General features: G+C 41.2%; 1 protein-coding gene across 1 annotated transcript in view; it reads right to left on the reverse strand.

Annotated features, from left to right (window-relative positions):
* Positions 1-21,340, reverse strand: part of LOC121910602 (transient receptor potential cation channel subfamily M member 1-like) — a 63,629-nt gene that overhangs the window by 16,447 nt on the left and 25,842 nt on the right. The window contains exons 7-16 of the mRNA XM_042431885.1: positions 19,448-19,622; positions 17,216-17,339; positions 12,360-12,432; positions 12,177-12,277; positions 11,553-11,753; positions 7,608-7,742; positions 3,117-3,167; positions 1,162-1,302; positions 464-493; positions 83-375 (exon numbers count right to left, since the gene is read on the reverse strand). Coding sequence (XP_042287819.1) covers positions 83-375; positions 464-493; positions 1,162-1,302; positions 3,117-3,167; positions 7,608-7,742; positions 11,553-11,753; positions 12,177-12,277; positions 12,360-12,432; positions 17,216-17,339; positions 19,448-19,622 — 1,324 coding nt within the window. The remainder of the gene's footprint in view (positions 1-82; positions 376-463; positions 494-1,161; positions 1,303-3,116; positions 3,168-7,607; positions 7,743-11,552; positions 11,754-12,176; positions 12,278-12,359; positions 12,433-17,215; positions 17,340-19,447; positions 19,623-21,340) is intronic.

The raw sequence follows: 21,340 nt of genomic DNA on the forward strand, positions 1-21,340 counted from the left end.
GCAACATAACATTATGACTTAAACAGTGGAATAAACTGGACAGCTTGACATGGAAATGGCTCTCCAGACTGACTGGACTCACTTGGAGTTGTTCTCCAGGTCCTGGTAGATGTCGTCCACCAGTTCGCTCTGGGATGACTCATGGGCCATGGCCTTGTAGAGCTTACAGGCCACCAGAGCTTTGGCCATGGCCTCCTCCCCCCGCTGCCACAGGAACAACGCCATCTTCTGGCGTTTCATCAGCACGGCCCACACCATCAGCTCGTGGAACGGGTACTGAAACCGGCAGACTTCGGGGTCGTCCACATCAATGTCCTCCTCCTCCTCTTTCTTCTTGTTCTTCTTCCCTTTTCCCTTTGGACGAGGCTCGTCATCCTTGAGTAAGAGAACATGTCAGGAACTATTATTCTCAAAACGGATGTACCACAGTTTCTGAAACTGTTTTAAATAAACAATAACATACCTCCATCCCAAGAAGTTTCAAAGCTTTAGGCTGAAATAGACAAAATAAGGTGAGATTAGTTGATTATAGAGACACATCTTTCCAAAAGAGAACAGATATTAGAGCTTTGAGCAGCTTGGGTGTTTGCAGGAAATCAGCAGTCAGAGCGTCAGAGCAGCAACGGAAAAATAACTGCAAACATTTAGGTTTCAAATTATGAGAAACTCCAACACATCAAACAGCCATAGATGGTGTGTGTAGATTGTGTGTGTAGATTGTGTTTCATAGACGATCTGGCAACTTGTGTAACGTCAGACACACATGTGAAACATGTAGATGTGTTTGTGTGACGATTATTAATAATGAAGGTTGAGGACCTGCAGATTAATGCAGATTAATGCAGATTAATGCAGATTAGGGGAGTTTCTCAGGAGAAACTACAGCATGGGAGCAGAGCAGGAGGTGAATACAGGGAGAAACCCGGCAGGTCTGAACTGAGCCCAAAGAAGCTGAAACATCGACACGGACGACTGATGAAGCTTCTCCACTGACGGCTCAATGGAAACTGAATATTCATCATGTTACACGTCTAATTCATCTTCATCAGCACCGAGGAGTTCCAGTGCAGAGTGTCATGAACACTCAGAACCAGAACTTCTAATAAAGCATCACAGCCTACATCACACGTCCTGTCTGCTGAACACCGGACGTCAGCTCACTCTTTTCAGGCCGTACAGGTTGTTGTACAGCGTCCTGAAGCTCTTCCTGGTGTATTTGCAGCGGTAAGCTCCTCCCATCAGCAGCTCCAGCACCAGTCCGATGTCGATCAGCGTGATCTGGTAATCCGGAGGAAGATTCCCCTGGAAGACAAGTCAGCTGGGGTCAGTCAGGGTTGATTTTCAGGATCTGGAGACACTACTGACACTATATCACACATGTTAACCTCATCATCATCATCATCATCACCATCAACTGACATCATCACTGTTAGTATGATTTTTATCTGACCCTATGTACTTTACTGATTTTGGGTGTTGGACATGTGACATAAACATTTCAGAGTCTGCATGTCACCTTAGGTAACATGGTATGGCCCTTCAGGGGGACCTTAGAGATACAAACAATGGATCCATGGTCAAGTTTGGAACTGGTCCAGATGTGGGTTGTTGTGACACATAATATGTTGTGAGGCAGCTGTCAATTACATGATGGATGGCTCCCAACTGACCTAGTGCCCATGGAAAACCTATGTTATTCATGTGATAAGATACAGATGTGTAACCTGTGAAAGAAAAGTGAATAGTAGGTTATCATTTTATAAATCTTTTGTATATATGTTACAAATGTTTTCAAACTAAGGAGTCAATGTTTGTTATCAACTGAATGTGATGTAATGTCATTGTCATTTTGGGGACACATGTTGCTGCTCCTAGTCTAGTTGAACTCTTGAACTTGTTTCTATCTGAGGGTTGCTTGCTGACCTCTGGGGTTAGCTAGAGATATCTGTCTTAAGCCTACTGTTTTAGAGACCATACTTGTTTGTAAGAAGGTGTAATGGTTTGTGGAAGTGTCCATTTAGGGACCAGACTGTTTTTAGCTTTGCTTCTGGAGAGGTATAAAGCTGTCTAGTTTGAGTTCACAATCTTTAGAGAAAGGGCTGGCTTTAGGGAAAGGCCAGCTGAACAACATGCTTTCTCTCCAAAAATACAAGATGATTGTATTTTTGTTTGTGTTTGGACATTTGTATAATTGTTACTGATGATGTGATGGATTGTACAGTGTTTACAACTGCTTCAACAAGTAACAATGTTTAATGCTTTCTTTATGTCTCCATGTGCCTTCTTTCTCGAGAGAAAATTTCCACAACAAATCCCATATAAGCTATGCACCGACAGGGGTACGGTGCCCAGACCATCTTTATACATGGAATGGACCCGATGGCCATCGTCTAATAAACGTCTACAAAATAAGAACTTCGTCAGCTCTTCCTTTGAACGATATCATCACACATCCTTCCTTTCAATCATCATCATCATCATCATCATCCTCCAGCTGTTGGTATTTATCTCTCATATAGAAAATAGTTTTAAACATCTGCAGCAGGAACTCTTTCTGTTCTGTGTGAAACACACCAAACAGCCACAGTTTCACATCTTTTGGATCCTTTTTAAACAAATTTAACAGATAAAAAGTGTTTCACACCTTCTCAACTAAAGAAAAGGAGATTTAGATTTCATATTTACATCATTTAAACATGTGTGCATGTATAGTTTAAACATGTATGATGTGTTTATGTGTTTTTATCTTTGTGTGTCTATTTCACTGCTGCACAACCAGCTGCCATTAAAGTGATCAATGTATTGATTCCAGTGCCAATATATTCCAATATTTAGGTTTTTATAAGTCAATTTACAGGAATAACAGCTTCTAAATCATCATATTTCTTGGACAGACAGGAATTTACAGGCCTGAATATATTTGACTTTTTATATATGTGAGTTTTTTCTGGACACTAGTGGCTCATTTTATGTTGGAGGACGAGACGATCGATCAGAGATTCTGTGTGAACGAGCAGAATTAGACCAGTTTCATACAGTAAATGTGGGATTTATGCTGGAAACAGGATCCTATTATATTCAAACCAACACAGTTTGTATTAAATCCTGGTTCTCACCTTTTTGACGTCTCGGACCACAAAGTGCAGCGTGTTGGCTGGTCCCAACTTCTGCAAGACAAACAGCAAAATGATGAAGAGTAGTTTTGATGACGCTGTCGGAGAGACTGCAGACACGTTTAAACCAGCAGATTAATTCAGTGTGAAAACGAGTAAAAACCAAACAAGTTGAACAGAAAGTCTGAATTAAAGCTGAGCAGACAGACGGCAGCGGAGCGTCACTTTAATCTGACAATAATGTGACCGACATGAACCACCGCATGTTGTTTTAAGAGCTTTTTTAGATTAAGATTAGAGACAGCGGTGATCTAACAGACCTCAGAGTGGATCACTGGAGGCTTTAAGCTGCAGATGAACATGTGAACGAGAAGATGGAGGTTAAAGCAGAAAGCTTTTGTTTTAATAACTCGTCTTCAGAGCAGCTGCATGTTTGAAGAGGTTAAAACTGCTGCGACGCGGTCGGGTTGAAGAGTGACTGCTTCCTGTTTCAGCTTCATTTCAACAATATTTAAATAAGACCAGAATGTTTTATTGTACAGGCTCCTTCATTTTAATCTCCACAGTAATTTGCAGGTATAACAGTTAATTATTTGCAGGGAGTTTGTGTGTATGAAATGATGTCAACATATACTGTTGATTCATTTCTTTGAAAGGTTTGTGTAATTAAAACACAGGAAATGTGCTCATTAAGAGTTTTTAAGAAGGAAACTAATGTGCTAAATATCATAACTGTTTAATAACATAACATAAAATATAAGAATCTGATTTATTAAGAATGTTTTGTATGTATGAATCCAAACAGAATGACTCATCAACTAAACCGACTTCACACTTTTCACATTTCTTCTTATAATTTGTACCAAACTGCACCTTTAAAATCATCTAAAATTATCCTTAAATACCTGCAAATTACTCTGGAAACTTCCAGGACAATAGTTTAACATTGAGGGGCCTGTAATAAACTGCCTGGACACCTAAAGAACAAAAGGTCACACACTCTGATGTCTCGTTGGACCTCCTTCAGCTGTGATTCGCTGTGGCGTCGTTTCTAGAAGCTTCTGCAGTGTCACTGTAACGGGTATAGGTTGGACCCAATAGCAGCACAAACGACACTGGTATAAACTTTGCAGTCTTTATTTCACACGATGTCAAGGCAATATTAGCACGGTCGGAGAAACACAGTTCTGATGAGTATGACTCCACCGGATCTTCCACTCCCACAGCGGACGAAGACCAGGGATCAGAGTCAGGGACAGAAGGCTGGTGGGTTTACCGGGGCAGAGACGAGGAGCGACGGTCAAAGACAAGCTGATCAGAAACCAGGAAGGCAGTCCAGTGATGAAAGCAAGATGACTTAGCATAGTAGCGTAGACAATCTGACAAGGGGGGAGTGGGCCGAGGCAGCTTATATACTGGCTAACCCTAACCCTGATGAGCAGGTGGGAGCGCCAGGTGAAGGTGGTTGAACTAATGAGGGGTGTGGCAGAGCAGAGAGTGAGACTGAATGATTGGATGATTCCCACAGCAACAGGTGAGGGGGGGGGGGGGGGGGGGGGCAGACTCTGACATGTCACAAGATTTATTTCCGTTCAGTGTCGCATTAATTTAAGATCTTGTATCGATGACGGGAGAGTCTTCTCCAGCACATCCCAAAGATTCTCAGAGGGGGGTTCAGGTCTGGACTCTGTGGAGGCCAGTCCATGTGTGTCTCATGCTCCCCTGAACCAGTCTGTCACAGTGTGATCCTGATGGACTCTGGTGTTGTCATCTTGGAATATGCTCGCGCCATCAGGGAAGAAAAACTCCATTGATGGAATAATCTGGTGGTTCAGTATCTTCAGGTAGTCAGCTGACCTCATTCTCTGGACGCTGAACCTAACCCCGACCAACTGCAGCGACCCCATGACCCCGGGTCACAGCACTGCCCCCCTACAGGCTTGTACAGTAGGCACTAGACATGATGCTCCCATCAGTCTGGACTCATCAGACCACATGACCTCCTTCCATTCCTCCACAGTCCAGTCTTTATGCTTCCTGGTTTTCCAGTTAGCTTCACTGGTTAGTGGTTTTCTTTAGGCTACACAGCTGTTCAGTCCCTTAAGTTCCCTTTGCACTGTGTGTGTGGATACGTTCACTATTAAACACAGCTCTGACTTCTTCTGTTGTTTTTCTGCAACTTGATTTCACCAAACATTTAATGATCGCCGATCACGATCAGTTCCTTCCTGGAAGATGATGGTTCCCCAGTATCCTTCCAGTTTGGACAGTTCTTAACCCAGTTTTAGTGGTTTCTGTTTCTCCTCAGATGTTTTCTCTTGATGCACGCCGATGATCTGACCCTCAAACAGACTAACATCTTCAACACGGTTGTTTAAGGAAATGAGAAGCTGCTCATTGCATCAGTTGAGGTTCAATAACTTGTTGCCAGCTGAAAGATAATCATCCATACAGTAATTATCCAACAGAAGGCTTTTACCTGTCTGCTTCGTTAAATCCAGGTGGTGAAAAACAAACATCAGCCAATGAGTGAAGGTGCACGAGATGACACGAGGAGACCCAAACTCATGATTTATTAACCATTAATCTACATTAATCTACATTAATCTACATTAATACTGTTTATGGTGTGAACTAAACATATTAATATGTGACTACATCGTGTAAATGAATCACATGTGAATGTCAGAAAACCAAAGATGACAGATGTGTCTGAATATATTTCACCTGCAGGTTAGTGACGATCAATGTTCATTAAATAGTTGAATCTGAGATTCCTCAGAGTGTGACTGTAACTCTCCGTCAGCAGGTGTGATGTGATGGATGTCTGCAGCAGGTGTGATGTTGTGTTGGATGTCTGCAGCAGGTGTGATGTGTTGGATGTCTGCAGCAGGTGCAGCAGGTGTGATGTTGTGTTGGATGTCTGCAGCAGGTGCAGCAGGTGTGATGTTGTGTTGGATGTCTGCAGCAGGTGTGATGTGTTGGATGTCTGCAGCAGGTGCAGCAGGTGCAGCAGGTGTGATGTGTTGGATGTCTGCAGCAGGTGTGATGTGTTGGATGTCTGCAGCAGGTGTGACATGATGGATGTCTGCAGCAGGTGTGATGTGTTGGATGTCTGCAGCAGGTGTGACATGATGGATGTCTGCAGCAGGTGCAGCAGGTGCAGCAGGTGTGATGTGATGGATGTCTGCAGCAGGTGCAGCAGGTGCAGCAGGTGTGATGTGATGGATGTCTGCAGCAGGTGCAGCAGGTGCAGCAGGTGTGATGTGATGGATGTCTGCAGCAGGTGTGACATGATGGATGTCTGCAGCAGGTGTGATGTGGTGGATGTCTGCAGCAGGTGCAGCAGGTGTGATGTGTTGGATGTCTGTAGCAGGTGTGATGTGTTGGATGTCTGCAGCAGGTGTGATGTGATGGATGTCTGCAGCAGGTGTGATGTGATGGATGTCTGCAGCAGGTGTGATGTGATGGATGTCTGCAGCAGGTGTGATGTGATGGATGTCTGCAGCAGGTGTGATGTGTTGGATGTCTGCAGCAGGTGCAGCAGGTGTGATGTGTTGGATGTCTGCAGCAGGTGCAGCAGGTGTGATGTGATGGATGTCTGCAGCAGGTGCAGCAGGTGTGATGTGATGGATGTCTGCAGCAGATGTGATGTGTTGGATGTCTGCAGCAGGTGCAGCAGGTGTGATGTGGTGGATGTCTGCAGCAGGTGCAGCAGGTGTGATGTGATGGATGTCTGCAGCAGGTGCAGCAGGTGTGATGTGTTGGATGTCTGCAGCAGATGTGATGTGTTGGATGTCTGCAGCAGGTGCAGCAGGTGTGATGTGATGGATGTCTGCAGCAGGTGCAGCAGGTGTGATGTGATGGATGTCTGCAGCAGGTGTGATGTGTTGGATGTCTGCAGCAGGTGTGATGTGATGGATGTCTGCAGCAGGTGCAGCAGGTGTGATGTGATGGATGTCTGCAGCAGGTGTGATGTGTTGGATGTCTGCAGCAGGTGCAGCAGGTGTGATGTGTTGGATGTCTGCAGCAGGTGTGATGTGTTGGATGTCTGCAGCAGGTGTGATGTGATGGATGTCTGCAGCAGGTGCAGCAGGTGTGATGTGATGGATGTCTGCAGCAGGTGTGATGTGTTGGATGTCTGCAGCAGGTGTGATGTGATGGATGTCTGCAGCAGGTGCAGCAGGTGTGATGTGGTGGATGTCTGCAGCAGGTGCAGCAGGTGTGATGTGTTGGATGTCTGCAGCAGGTGTGATGTGATGGATGTCTGCAGCAGGTGCAGCAGGTGTGATGTGGTGGATGTCTGCAGCAGGTGCAGCAGGTGTGATGTGTTGGATGTCTGCAGCAGGTGTGATGTGATGGATGTCTGCAGCAGGTGTGATGTGATGGATGTCTGCAGCAGGTGCAGCAGGTGTGATGTGATGGATGTCTGCAGCAGGTGCAGCAGGTGTGATGTGGTGGATGTCTGCAGCAGGTGCAGCAGGTGAGTCTCACCGTGTTGTAAAGCTCCTCCAGGCGAGGGATGGTCAGGAAGTGATGAATGTTGACGCCGTTCTCAATCAGCAGCTTCACGAAGTCCACCCTGTCCAACACCAGAGCGTCCATCATGGCCTGTTCCAGAGAGTTCACCTGCAGCAGCATCATCATCATCATCATCATCATCATCATCATCATCATCAGTTCCTCCCAACAGTCACCTGACTCACCAGCAACTGAAAGATTCATAACGTCTGTAAACATGTTCAAACTCTTTACGTGTTTCTGACAGAATGAGCAGCGTTTAGTCAGCTGAAGCTTCGGTTGCTTTGATACTAACAGTTAATGTTTGTGTTTCGAGGTCTGATCTGGAAGATAGTTTGTGTTGAACAAACGCTGAGTGTAAAAACATCAGCACATGGAGGAGAAGAGTCCTGCTGGCTGTGGATGAAGCACAGAGGAAACATCTGGTGACGCAGATACTCAGAGACCTGCAGGATGTGACGGCTGGTCTTTGTGGTAGAACAGACCAAAAATGTGTCTCAACACTCACATGAAAAAGACTTTTGTAAATGATAAAAGCTGTAAAATGAACATTATTTGTTCATGTTTTCCTACATGATTATTGCCTCCTATACTATACTATACTATACTATACTATACTATACTATACTATACTATACCTATACTATACTATACTATACTATACCTATACTATACTATACTATACTAATACTATACTATACTATACTATACCTATACTATACTATACCTATACTATACTATACTATACCTATACCTATACTATACTATACTATACTATACCTATACTTTACTATACTATACTATACTATACCTATACTATACTATACTATACCTATACTATACTATACTATACTATACTATACCTATACTATACTATACTATACCTATACTATACTATACTATACTATACTATACCTATACTATACTATACCTATACTATACTATACCTATACTTTACTATACTATACTATACCTATACTATACTATACTATACCTATACCTATACTATACTATACTATACTATACCTATACTATACTATACCTATACTATACTATACTATACCTATACTATACCTATACTATACTACACTATACCTATACTATACTATACTATACCTATACTATACTATACTATACCTTTACTATACTATACCTATACTATACTATACCTATACTATACTATACTATACTATACTATACCTATACTATACTAATACTATACTATACTATACCTATACTATACTATACTATACCTATACTATACCTATACTATACCTATACTATACTACACTATACCTATACTATACTATACTATACTATACTATACCTATACTATACTATACTATACCTATACTATACCTATACTATACTATACTATACTATACCTATACTATACTATACTATACTATACCTATACTATACTATACTATACCTATACTATACTATACCTATACTATACTATACTATACCTATACTATACTATACCTATACTATACTATACTATACCTATACTATACTATACCTATACTATACTATACTATAGTATACCTATACTATACTATACTATACTATACCTATACTATACTATACCTATACTATACTATACTATACTATACCTATACTATACTATACCTATACTATACTATACTATACTATACCTATACTATACCTGCCTATACTATGATGAGCAAACAATATTTGTCTATGAAAGGAATAATAATAATAAACTTTTGGAAGCTGAGGGGGGGGGGGGGGGGGCAGCAGGTCAACGGTATCTGACACATAGAAGTGATGACTGATTGACTGATTGATTGATTGATTGATGATGCATCATCTGAAAGATTAACTTGAGTTGCTGCTCAGAACTGTGTCCAGTTTTTCTCGTTATTAATCTGCGATAAACCTTTTTATTTTAGAGTGTTTACAGACTCCGAACATTATGAAACATTCACACGCTCACTTATATTTACATTGATACCGTTTGTTACACAGATTTGGTGCTAAATTGAACCATTTTGAACCACTTAAGAAAAAAGGCACCAAGAACTGGAGGAAGGAACCCAGTAAAAGGTTTTTAGGTTAGTGTGAATGTATGTACCTTAATGCTGAAATCTAGAAATATAACATAATTTTACATTTTACAGGGTTGACAACATGTTCTAATTGATCTAAAATCAATCTCTTAAATCTCATCACCAACAGGAGACCCTGCTTCACCAGACTGGTTCAGATCAGTGCAGCTCTGAGCTCAGCAGACCAGGTTCACTGAAGCTGTTTCTCAGCTGGAGCAGTAAAACATTTTAAATATGAGATAATCATTCTTCTAATAATCATTTCCTGTTCTGATCCACCCGATCATATATCTAACTGATCTAGACTAGTGCAGGTTGCTGTTTCTTGACTTAATCCAAAGGTCAGGTGAGCTGGTGGTTGAGGACCCCCCCCCCCAACCCCAAACCCTTCCAGATCTTTCTCATCCTATGAACGTTATGAACATTATAAAAATATGTTTAACATCTGAAATATAAAGCAAAATGCTGCCAGTAAACAAATTAGCAAAGAGTCCCCAAAAACAGTTTGGTTGAGATCAGATAGCATTTTAAAAACCTGAAGTAGTTTGGTTGAGGTTAGCTCCTGGTTCTGTTTAAGACATAGTTAGCTATGTCTAGCTAACGGTTTAGCAACTAAAGTAGTTTGGTTGAGGTTAGCTCCTGGTTCTGTTTAAACTTTAATTATATTTGAACTACATCCAAGTATTTCTCATGATTTATTTACTGATATTTTTCAATTTGTTTTATTAAATAAACAGTTTCAATTCAGTTTAACTGTTAGTTGAGTTTAGCAGTTCTGTTGATTTCCCCTCGCTAGCGAAACCTTCAGCTAAAAGCTTTCATTAGCTAACGGTTAACTTTAGCAGCTGATTTGGGTTAAAGTTAGCTAACGGTGCAGTTTAGCAGAGACACAGTTAGCTATGTTTAGCTAACGGTTAACTTTAGCAGCTGAGTTGGGTTAAAGTTAGCTAACGGTGCAGTTTAGCAGAGACACAGTTAGCTATGTTTAGCTAACGGTTAACTTTAGCAGCTGAGTTGGGTTAAAGTTAGCTAACGGTGCAGTTTAGCAGAGACACAGTTAGCTATGTTTAGCTAACGGTTAACTTTAGCAGCTGAGTTGGGTTAAAGTTAGCTAACGGTGCAGTTTAGCAGAGACACAGTTAGCTATGTTTAGCTAACGGTTTAGCAACTAAAGTAGTTTGGTTGAGGTTAGCTCCTGGTTCTGTTTTAACTTATTATCGCTGTCTTATTGTTTTAACGTATTACTCATTTACTGATAATTTAAACATTTTTAAATCTCTTTTATTTAAAAAATCTTTTCTATTTTTTAATTTCCTTTTTCTTGCATCTGTCTGTTTATGTTTATTCTTCATCCTTTATAAGCACACTGTATCTTTTTGTATGAAACGTCCTAAAAACATTCTATATTATCATTATTATTATTATTATTATTGTTATTATTATTATTAAATGTTGAGGTTAGCTATAATTCAGTTTTAATAGCTGCAAGGCTAAGCTAACAGTTTAGTCTGAGTTGTGAATACATTTGTTATTTTCGGGAGCTAAAGGTTCAGTTTCAGGTTAGCTAGCAGTCATGTGATCCAGCAGATCCGATCAGCGTCTGGCTTTAATGTTTTTAACCTCTTTTCACACCTGCAGCTGAAAAGTTAAGAGACTTTCATTCAGGTTATAAGCTTCAGTTTTTTGTGGAGAAATGATTCGGCCCAAAACTTCCTGTTTGAATTTCTTTTCTCCTGATGAAGATGATGAAGTTGATGAAGACCCAGATGTTTGGTTAGTGATAAGTTCAGATATTCTCCTCTGTGACTGAAATCAGCAACAATAAGCTGTAGCTGATGTTTCTCACCCAGTTGAGCAGCTCCAGTTTTCTCGGGTCGGTCTCTTCAGGAGGTTCAGGTTTGGTTTTGCCTCCTTTTCCTTTCTTCCCCCTGGCTTTACCTTTACCTCCTCCTCCTCCTCCTCCTCCTCCTCCTCCTCCTCCTGCTGCTGCTGATCGCTGGCCAGCCGCTGGGCTTCTGGGACGGTCGGTGGTTAAACTGCTGACAGGCTGCAGACACAGTTATTGATCACACACACAGATCAATAACTCAGAGCTGAAGATGTCGATTAAAAAACAAATATCATTAATATATATTTGAGTCTTTAAACTGAAGCTGCCAGCAGGTTTTATTATATTTGATTATAAACTCAAACTGGAAGCTTCCAGCGTTGCTGCACATGTGACAATAAAAGCTCTTGAATCTTCAGTATGTCGGATCAATATTAGATAAAAAGGTTGATGAATCCAACAGGAGGATTATTGTGCATTTATTAGGGACTATTTTCAGTGGCGGATGAATCCACATCTGAGTGTAACTGGCAGCAGGACTGTGTGTTGGTCAGGACTTTAAAGTTGGAGGATGTGATGTTATCAATCAGAGACAGACAGATCAATATATAGATTATAGACCGATGGATCAATAACACTCACAGGCCAGTGGAGTCCGTACACAAAGATCTGACTGCGAGCGATGTCCACTCTGTTCCAGGCCAGAGCCAAACTCAGCTGATCCGACGCCGACGCGTTCGTACCTGCACATAGAAACTTCAGCTGTGGGAACACTGGAAACCAGAATGTTTGACTGGTGGAAACCGGACGACGTGACTCTGTTACCTTTGAGCAGAGCTGTCAGGATGGACATCTCGATGTCCTGCTGCCCCTCAGAGCCCATCCTGAACACTGTGATCTGCAACGACACATGAAACGTCGTCATCATGTAGAAACACAGCAGAAGAACCTGAGAGGCTGCTGACGGCGTTCTGGGATCATATCGAGGTTAAAGCTGCTGACGGCGTTCTGGGATCATATCGAGGTTAAAGCTGCTGACGGCGTTCTGGGATCATATCGAGACTAAAGCTGCTGACGGTGTTCTGGGATCATATCGAGGTTAAAGCAGCTGACGGCGTTCTGGGATCATATCAAGGTTAAAGCAGCTGACGGCGTTCTGGGATCATATCGAGGTTAAAGCAGCTGACGGCGTTCTGGGATCATATCGAGGTTAAAGCAGCTGACGGCGTTCTGGGATCATATCGAGGTTAAAGCTGCTGACGGCGTTCTGGGATCATATCGAGGTTAAAGCAGCTGACGGCGTTCTGGGATCATATCAAGGTTAAAGCTGCTGACGGCGTTCTGGGATCATATCGAGACTAAAGCTGCTGACGGCGTTCTGGGATCATATCGAGGTTAAAGCTGCTGACGGTGTTCTGGGATCATATCGAGGTTAAAGCTGCTGACGGCGTTCTGGGATCATATCGAGACTAAAGCTGCTGACGGCGTTCTGGGATCATATCGAGACTAAAGCAGCTGACGGCGTTCTGGGATCATATCGAGACTAAAGCTGCTGACGGCGTTCTGGGATCATATCGAGGTTAAAGCTGCTGACGGCGTTCTGGGATCATATCGAGACTAAAGCAGCTGACGGCGTTCTGGGATCATATCGAGGTTAAAGCTGCTGACGGTGTTCTGGGATCATATCGAGACTAAAGCAGCTGACGGTGTTCTGGGATCATATCGAGACTAAAGCTGCTGACGGCGTTCTGGGATCATATCGAGGTTAAAGCTGCTGACGGTGTTCTGGGATCATATCGAGGTTAAAGCTGCTGACGGCGTTCTGGGATCATATCGAGACTAAAGCTGCTGACGGCGTTCTGGGATCATATCGAGGTTAAAGCTGCTGACGGCGTTCTGGGATCATATCGAGACTAAAGCAGCTGACGGTGTTCTGGGATCATATCGAGACTAAAGCAGCTGACGGCGTTCTGGGATCATATCGAGGTTAAAGCTGCTGACGGTGTTCTGGGATCATATCGAGACTAAAGCTGCTGACGGCGTTCTGGGATCATATCGAGGTTAAAGCTGCTGACGGCGTTCTGGGATCATATCGAGACTAAAGCTGCTGACGGCGTTCTGGGATCATATCGAGGTTAAAGCTGCTGACGGCGTTCTGGGATCATATCGAGACTAAAGCTGCTGACGGCGTTCTGGGATCATATCGAGGTTAAAGCTGCTGACGGCGTTCTGGGATCATATCGAGACTAAAGCTGCTGACGGCGTTCTGGGATCATATCGAGGTTAAAGCTGCTGACGGCGTTCTGGGATCATATCGAGGTTAAAGCAGCTGACGGCGTTCTGGGATCATATCGAGGTTAAAGCTGCTGACGGCGTTCTGGGATCATATCGAGACTAAAGCTGCTGACGGCGTTCTGGGATCATATCGAGACTAAAGCAACATGTTTCCATCTTAGTAATAAAGTCTGAACTCTTCTATCATCGTGTGCAGACTGGATGGTTGTAGTTATTAGACGTCTACAGTTTGTTCACAACTAGAAGATGTGACCATGAAACCGTCGTCCTCTAACTCATAAAGCCGTACATGGACTCGCTCCACCTGCCTGTGATATACCTGTCTATATAAATAGACTCTCCACCTTCATCACAGTCTTCCTCGCTCCTCTCACTCATGATTTGTTTTAATGTTTGTCCTTTGTTTTCTATTTCATTATAAAGTGTATTTTCTATAATTATAAAGTGTATTTTCTATAATTATTAAGTGTATTTTCTATAATTATTAAGTGTATTTTCTATAATTATAAAGTGTATTTTCTATAATTATTAAGTGTATTTTCTATAATTATAAAGTGTATTTTCTATAATTATTAAGTGTATTTTCTATAATTATAAAGTGTATTTTCTGTATTTATTAAGTGTATTTTCTATAATTATTAAGTGTATTTTCTGTAATTATTAAGTGTATTTTCTGTAATTATAAAGTGTTTTGGGATTCTTCACTTTAAATCAAATTGATTGATTGATTAAATGTATATTTACTAAAGTACTGCAGTACAGTTTTGAGGTATTTGTACTTGAGTATTTCCATGTGATGCTTCTTTATTCTTCCGCTGCACTACATTTATTTAACAGCTTTAGTAAAATATTTTTGATGTATTTCTTGGCTGTAATATACTGTAATAATATAAAACTGTTGTGATATTTACTTTGATATTTTAAGTACATTTTTACATATTTATATATTGTTTATTGTATCTTGTTCATTTTATTTCTGGTGAACTGTTTATATTTGTTCTTATTGGCTGTGAAGCTTTTTGAACTTCCTGTTTGTTCGTCTGCCGTCATGTTTCATCTGAAGAAGGTTTATAAGATTTTATCTTTATTTCAGACTGAAATGATTATTAAATTCAGGTTAAACTGAACCCAGAACTGAATTTGTACAAAAATGTGAAATCAGCTGCACAAAAATAACCAAAAGTTGTGAAATATTATATAAATATATATATATATTTATATATTCTGGGTCACTCTGGGAGACGTAAGCCCCGCCCCCCTCCTTCTCTGTCTGTCAACCCATAGACATAATAATCTATAATAATGTAATGATACTCAGAGCCTCTAATTATGTTCCTCATACAAGAAATATTCTGTCAAACTTATTATTCAGTTTAAATATAACGATAATAACGGATCAAAGAGAATTTAATGTGGATGTTTTGACGCTGATCAACAGAAAATGTGAAAGTGTGAATAAAAACACACAGAAATATAATGCAGTGCAGTAATAAAGTACCTTGAAACTGTGAGAGACGCAGTAATTTATAACATTCAGTTTACATGTGAAGCTCCAGCCGATCGTTTTAATCTGACAACAAATCATTTTAAGTGAACGATGTGATTCAGATTTACGGCGGTGCAGCTGCTCCCAGGAAGAAGCAGTGGATTGTGGGATTAAATAAATGGTGGAAGGACACCGGTCTCACAACAATCTCCTTTATAAAAGCAGGTCAAAGCAGCTAAAACCTCGTCATTATGTTAATGTCACAGAGTCAGCAGGAGTCTATATGGGACAGGATACACGAGCGTTACCACGGTTACGTGCAGTAATTTGTGTCTGATATGTTAATCATCATCATCTTCATCCTCCTTCTCCTTCATGTCTCAACCCATCAGAAGATCCACAGTCTGAAGCTTCAGCGTCCAGATGAGTCAAATCCAGTAGATATCTTTCATCGTTAGTCTGTTTAGTGTTACATTGCAGCAAAAGTTGTTCAAGTTCAACTTTTTTTCCAAAGTGACGCAGTGCTAAACTCAGTCTATACATGACATAATGCTAACATGCTATCCTTACATCAGCATGCAAGCTAAATGTTAGCATCATGTTTCCATGCAAACTCTATGCATGTTAAGAATGACACGACTCAATGACTCTACACATGTAAACAAAACAAAAAGCTAACATGCTACATACATTCTAAACGTTAGCATGTTAGCATAACTATGCTGGCAATAAAGCTAACATTAGCATGTTAACTACTCTACATTCTTTATCTGAAGCTAATATGAAGCTAATCAAGTAGATATCTTTCATCGTTACAGTCTGTTTAGTGTCAAAGTTCCTCTTTTTGTTACTATACTTCCACCTGCAGCTCAACAGGGAAACACAAAGACTGTAAATGTGTCAGATATCCACTGATATGACTAACTCAGACTGCTGAAGCTGAATAGAAGCTTCACACAGACTTTAAATGTCCAGTATGAACAGGAGGAATGATTACAGACACCTGGTTTAACTGGGAACACTGGGAACACTGGGAACACTGGGTGAATGCAGAGAGGCTGATGATGATGAGGTGAAAGATGACGACACACAGATGAACAGTTGGATTTATTGATGGAGAACAAACAGAGTTCAGATGATGTCAAAGCTCCACATCATTCTGATTATTGTTGACGTTTTAAATAATAATAACAATAATATTCTTAATGTTCAGCTGACTCACTAACAGCCTCGCCTCTGTTTATTCACTAAAACCTTTTTAATCTCCGTCCACATAAACTGATGAAACATTTCATCACATGAGACGTTTACAGGATGAAACCGTGTTGTTGTTTCCTGTCGGCGTCGCTCTGAAACCAACAGGAACCAGTTTCACAAACAGCAAACATCAGAGAAAAGACACTGGTTTCCATGACAACAATCAATAACTATCAACAAGGTCTGACATCATAAATATATGTTATTATTGATGTTAACCTCTGATGTTGATGTTCACACTTTATCAGGGTCACTATTCACATCCTCTACTGCAGGAAAACTACATCATACTTATGTACTTTTACTGCAGTACTGGTACTTTTACTGCAGTACTGGTACTCTTACTGCAGTACTGGTACTTTTACTGCAGTACTGGTACTTTTACTGCAGTACTGGTACTCTTACTGCAGTACTGGTACTTTTACTGCAGTACTGGTACTTTTACTGCAGTACTGGTACTCTTACTGCAGTACTGGTACTTTTACTGCAGTATTGGTACTTTTACTGCAGTACTGGTACTGCAGACGACACAGACTGACCAGATGATGCAGATAAACGATGACGCTTCTTAACGTTCCTCGTGAACGTTGACAGTGACTGATCGTACGCTCGTGTCATGTGATCTTCCCGTGTTGTGACCTACCAGAGCTCTCTTCTTCATGCACTCCATCACCATGAGGAAGATCTGCAGCGCCTGGCTGCGGCTGTAGTTGAAGGTTTTCTGGATGGTGACCAGCAGCTGATCTTTGACGCTGTCGCTCACCACCCTGCAGGAACAACAGCTGACGGTCAGCTGACGGTCAGCTGACTCTCTGATGCACGCGGTCGGAGTGCAGAACTATAAAATCACAGCTTCCTCTCCAACGTTTTTACTGCAAAAGCTTAATGTTTGCTTCAGTTACGCTTTTTTTTTACAGTTCCTTTCATTTTATACTGATTACTTGAGTAATGTTCAGATATTTGATGGTTAATTTTAGGACATTTTACAGAGAGGGTAAAAAGTGCCGACTCATTATATTTGGGTGCAGAGGGGTCAGCTTTAACAGCAACTGAACCTGCACAGTGTGACATGCAGCCTAAACTGCACTCAAAGCAAACAGAGACTCAGTGCTGCTTTGATATTTGCATTTATGTAAATTACATCATATTCAAATATTTGTCCCTTTTCAATGCAAATGAGCCTCAATGCAAAAACTAACTAAACTAAGACTAAAGACCAGCAACGACACACAGTTAGACTGAAGTTATGAACATCTTCAGAGAGCTGTTGGTAACTGAGACACAGATCCAGGCTGCTCTAACAAGTCTCTAAAGACTCTTTGATCAGGATATGTCCTTTAACTCCCACATAAATCAAATCTCAAGGACTGCCTTTTTTCACTTACGTAATATCACAAAAATCAGGCACATCCTGTCCCTAAACGATGCAGAAAAACTAGTTCACGCATTTGTTACTTCTAGGCTGGATTATTGCAATTCCTTATTATCAGGCTGCTCTAACAAGTCTCTAAAGACTCTCCAGCTGGTCCAGAATGCAGCTGCACGTGTTCTGACTAAAACTAGAAAAAGAGACCACATTTCTCCCATTTTAGCTTCGCTGCATTGGCTTCCTGTAAAATCTAGAATAGAATTTAAAATCCTTCTCCTAACTTACAAAGCCCTTAATGGTCAGACACCATCATATCTTGAAGAGCTCATAATACCGTATTATCCCACTAGAACACTGCGCTCCCAGTATGCAGCTTACTGGTGGTTCCTACAGTCTTTAAAAGTAGAATGGGAGGCAGAGCCTTCAGCTATCAGGCTCCTCTTCTATGGAACCATCTACCAGATTGGGTCCGGGGTGCAGACACCCTCTCTATGTTTAAGAGTAGGCTTAAAACTTTCCTTTTTGATAAAGCTTATAGTTAGGGCCGACCAGGCTCGCCTTGGATCAGCCCTTAGTTATGCTGCTATAGGCCTAGACTGCTGGGGGACTTCCCATGATGCACTGAGCTCCTCTCTCCTCCTCCTCCTCTCCATCTGTATGCATTCATGTAACATCAATGCATGTCACTAACTTTGCTTCCACCGTGCTGACGTCCTTCACCAGCTGTTCCTGCTGTGGTTGCTGCTGCTCATCTATCTGTTGTTGTTGTTGTTGTTGTTGCTGTTCTGCATCTCTGCCCCCCCCCCCCCAACCTCTTCTCTCTCTCTCAACCCAACCGGTCGAGGCAGATGACGTCCACCTAGAGTCTGGTCCTGTTAAAGGAGAGTTTTTCCTGCTGCTGATGGAGGATTGTTGGGTCTCTGTAGATTAAAGAGTTCAGTCCAGATGCTCTATGTGGAAACAGTCCTGAGATAACTTCTGTTGTTATTTGGCGCTATATAAATAAAATTGAATTGAATCCAGCTGTTTAGTGGGTTAGTGAACCCTCATTAGATTTGGGTTCATATGTAGTTATGAATTTGTAAAATTTCCTAATAAATTAGATTTAAAGATTTTCTGTTTGTCTTTTATTAAAGTAAATTTGAGGCTTTTGATTAATATCTTCCACTGCACTCTAACTTCTCCTGTTCTATCAGTCCTGTTGTCTCTGTTGTAGTTTCTATTTAACTCTTTTTATATTGCCTTGTGTTTCTGTTACACTTGGTGTTAAAGCCTTTTATATTTCATTAAATTGCCTTGTTGTTGAAATGCAGATAAACTAGCTTCATGGTGTTTGGTTATATTCAGGAAATGTGATTTTTTTCTGTTGTTTCTTATAATTTGCAGCAAATTGCACCCTTCCTCTCTGTCACATGTCCTAAAAATAAACCGTTATAAACCTGCTAATCAGTCAGGAAACTTCCAGGAAGTGAACGGACCAGTAAAATCAAGCGTTTTGATTCTCACCCGTCGTCCTCGCAGTATCTGTGAGCGAAGGAAATGATGTCAGAAGCTCGGCCGCTACCGTCACAAACCACTACGGGGACCGGAGGCTCCTCCTTCAGACTCTCCAACACGATGGAGATCACGTTGGGACCCCCCTCCAGGATCAGGCAGACCACCGGGACCCCCTGACCCAGACCTGACACACAGGGAGAAAAACATACTTACAAACACACAGTTTCATGTGTTGATCTCATCATTCTGTCAACATACCGTACATGAGCAAATATTTATTTTATATCAGGAATAACTTTTCTTCTTCTTCTTCAGAAAACTGTAAGGAGCCCTTTAGTAAATCCTCAGTTCTGTCACCAACAGAACTTCAGACAGATGATAACTGGGACCAGTCACAGAGTTTTATTGTCATTTTAACAAGTTTAAAGGTTCTCAGACTCTGATGTTTTAGATGTGAGGCTCGGTTAGCCTAGCTTAGCATAAAGCCTGGAAGCAGGGGAGACTGCTCGCCAGTGTAAACAGCTGACAGGAATCTTGTTTATTGTACAAACAGAAACGTAGCGGAAGCAGGAGACGCAGCAGTTATCTCGGTGCTGACTGTTGTTACGAGTTATTAACAATCAACAACAAACTGTGACGTGTAAATTTAAAAGCTTCGGTTTGGGTAAATAACCCGACGGTTGAACGTCATGTTCTCATCGTTTTGTACAAGGATCAAAACATCTGTGACAGTTTGCAGCTAAAGCTGGTTGTGTTCAACACTGACTCACAGTAACCTGATGTCATGTTGCTGCTGTTTGACCCAAACTGGCTGAAACTTTAACTAATGTGATGGAAACTTCAGACAAACAGCTCAAGTTTAAATGAATCATTCAAGCTGAATGTGTAAAATGTGCATCAGTGAACCTGAGTCAGTAGATCAGCTCACTGTTGGTTTGTTGACACGAAGATAAAATATAGAAGATAACCAGAATGATTCTGCAAATCTGACCGTATGAATAACTGCATCATCTGCATACAGACGAATCTGCAGCTGCTGAAAGTTCCTTCATGTTGTTTATAAAGACGGAAACAGAACAGAGTCGTGTTTCAGAGAGCAGCTTTAATGAAAACTGAGTTTAACTCTGATGAGCGAAACTCTGGGTTTCAGCTCCAGAAAGAGACCTAACCTCAGGGTCAGTTACCATGGTAACTTAACCTCTGGGTCAGTTACCATGGTAACTTAACCTCTGGGTCAGTTACCATGGTAACTTAACCTCTGGGTCAGTTACTATGGTAACCATGATGAAGCTAACCTGCTGCTGGCAGGTTTTCTGAGTTTCTCTCTGTTTCTTACAGAGTTTCGTGTCTTCGTTCGTTCAGTCGTGTCGTTAGTGGAGGTTTACTGTCAGAATCTGGATCCTGGTTGATGTTCGTTTGTTATTCAGGACTTTCTGAAGTCGCTGCTTTAATGTGTGAATTGATCGTCAGCTCAGAATCAAACCTCTTCACGTCCTTCTGTTATAACTCTTAGACTCTGAGTCAGTCTGTCAGAGCAGCTGCTGACCTCTAATCTTTAATACACATAATGTTTAATCTCAGTTTAAATTTAAACAATCAGTATGAAGCTTCAGACACGTCGGATCAATGAATAATGATCTCTGATTGGTCCACTGATGGAACATCGTTCCTGTAATATTGTAATATTGATTATATGTTAATATTTCTGAGTGAGCAGCATCACTGATGTATAAACATTTAAAATCTGCTGAATTTTAACCTCGAAGCAAATCATCAAACACATATTTATTGATCAGCCTGTGAGCTGCAGTCACGTCTCAGTGTCTTTGATCTATTCATGTTTAGATCATCTTCAGCTGCTGCTTCCTGTGTTTCGGATTAAAGCTGAACAAATATATTTAA

The sequence above is a fragment of the Thunnus maccoyii genome, chromosome 1 (assembly GCF_910596095.1).
Source record: "Thunnus maccoyii chromosome 1, fThuMac1.1, whole genome shotgun sequence".
In the NCBI taxonomy this organism is placed as follows: Eukaryota; Metazoa; Chordata; class Actinopteri; order Scombriformes; family Scombridae; genus Thunnus; species Thunnus maccoyii.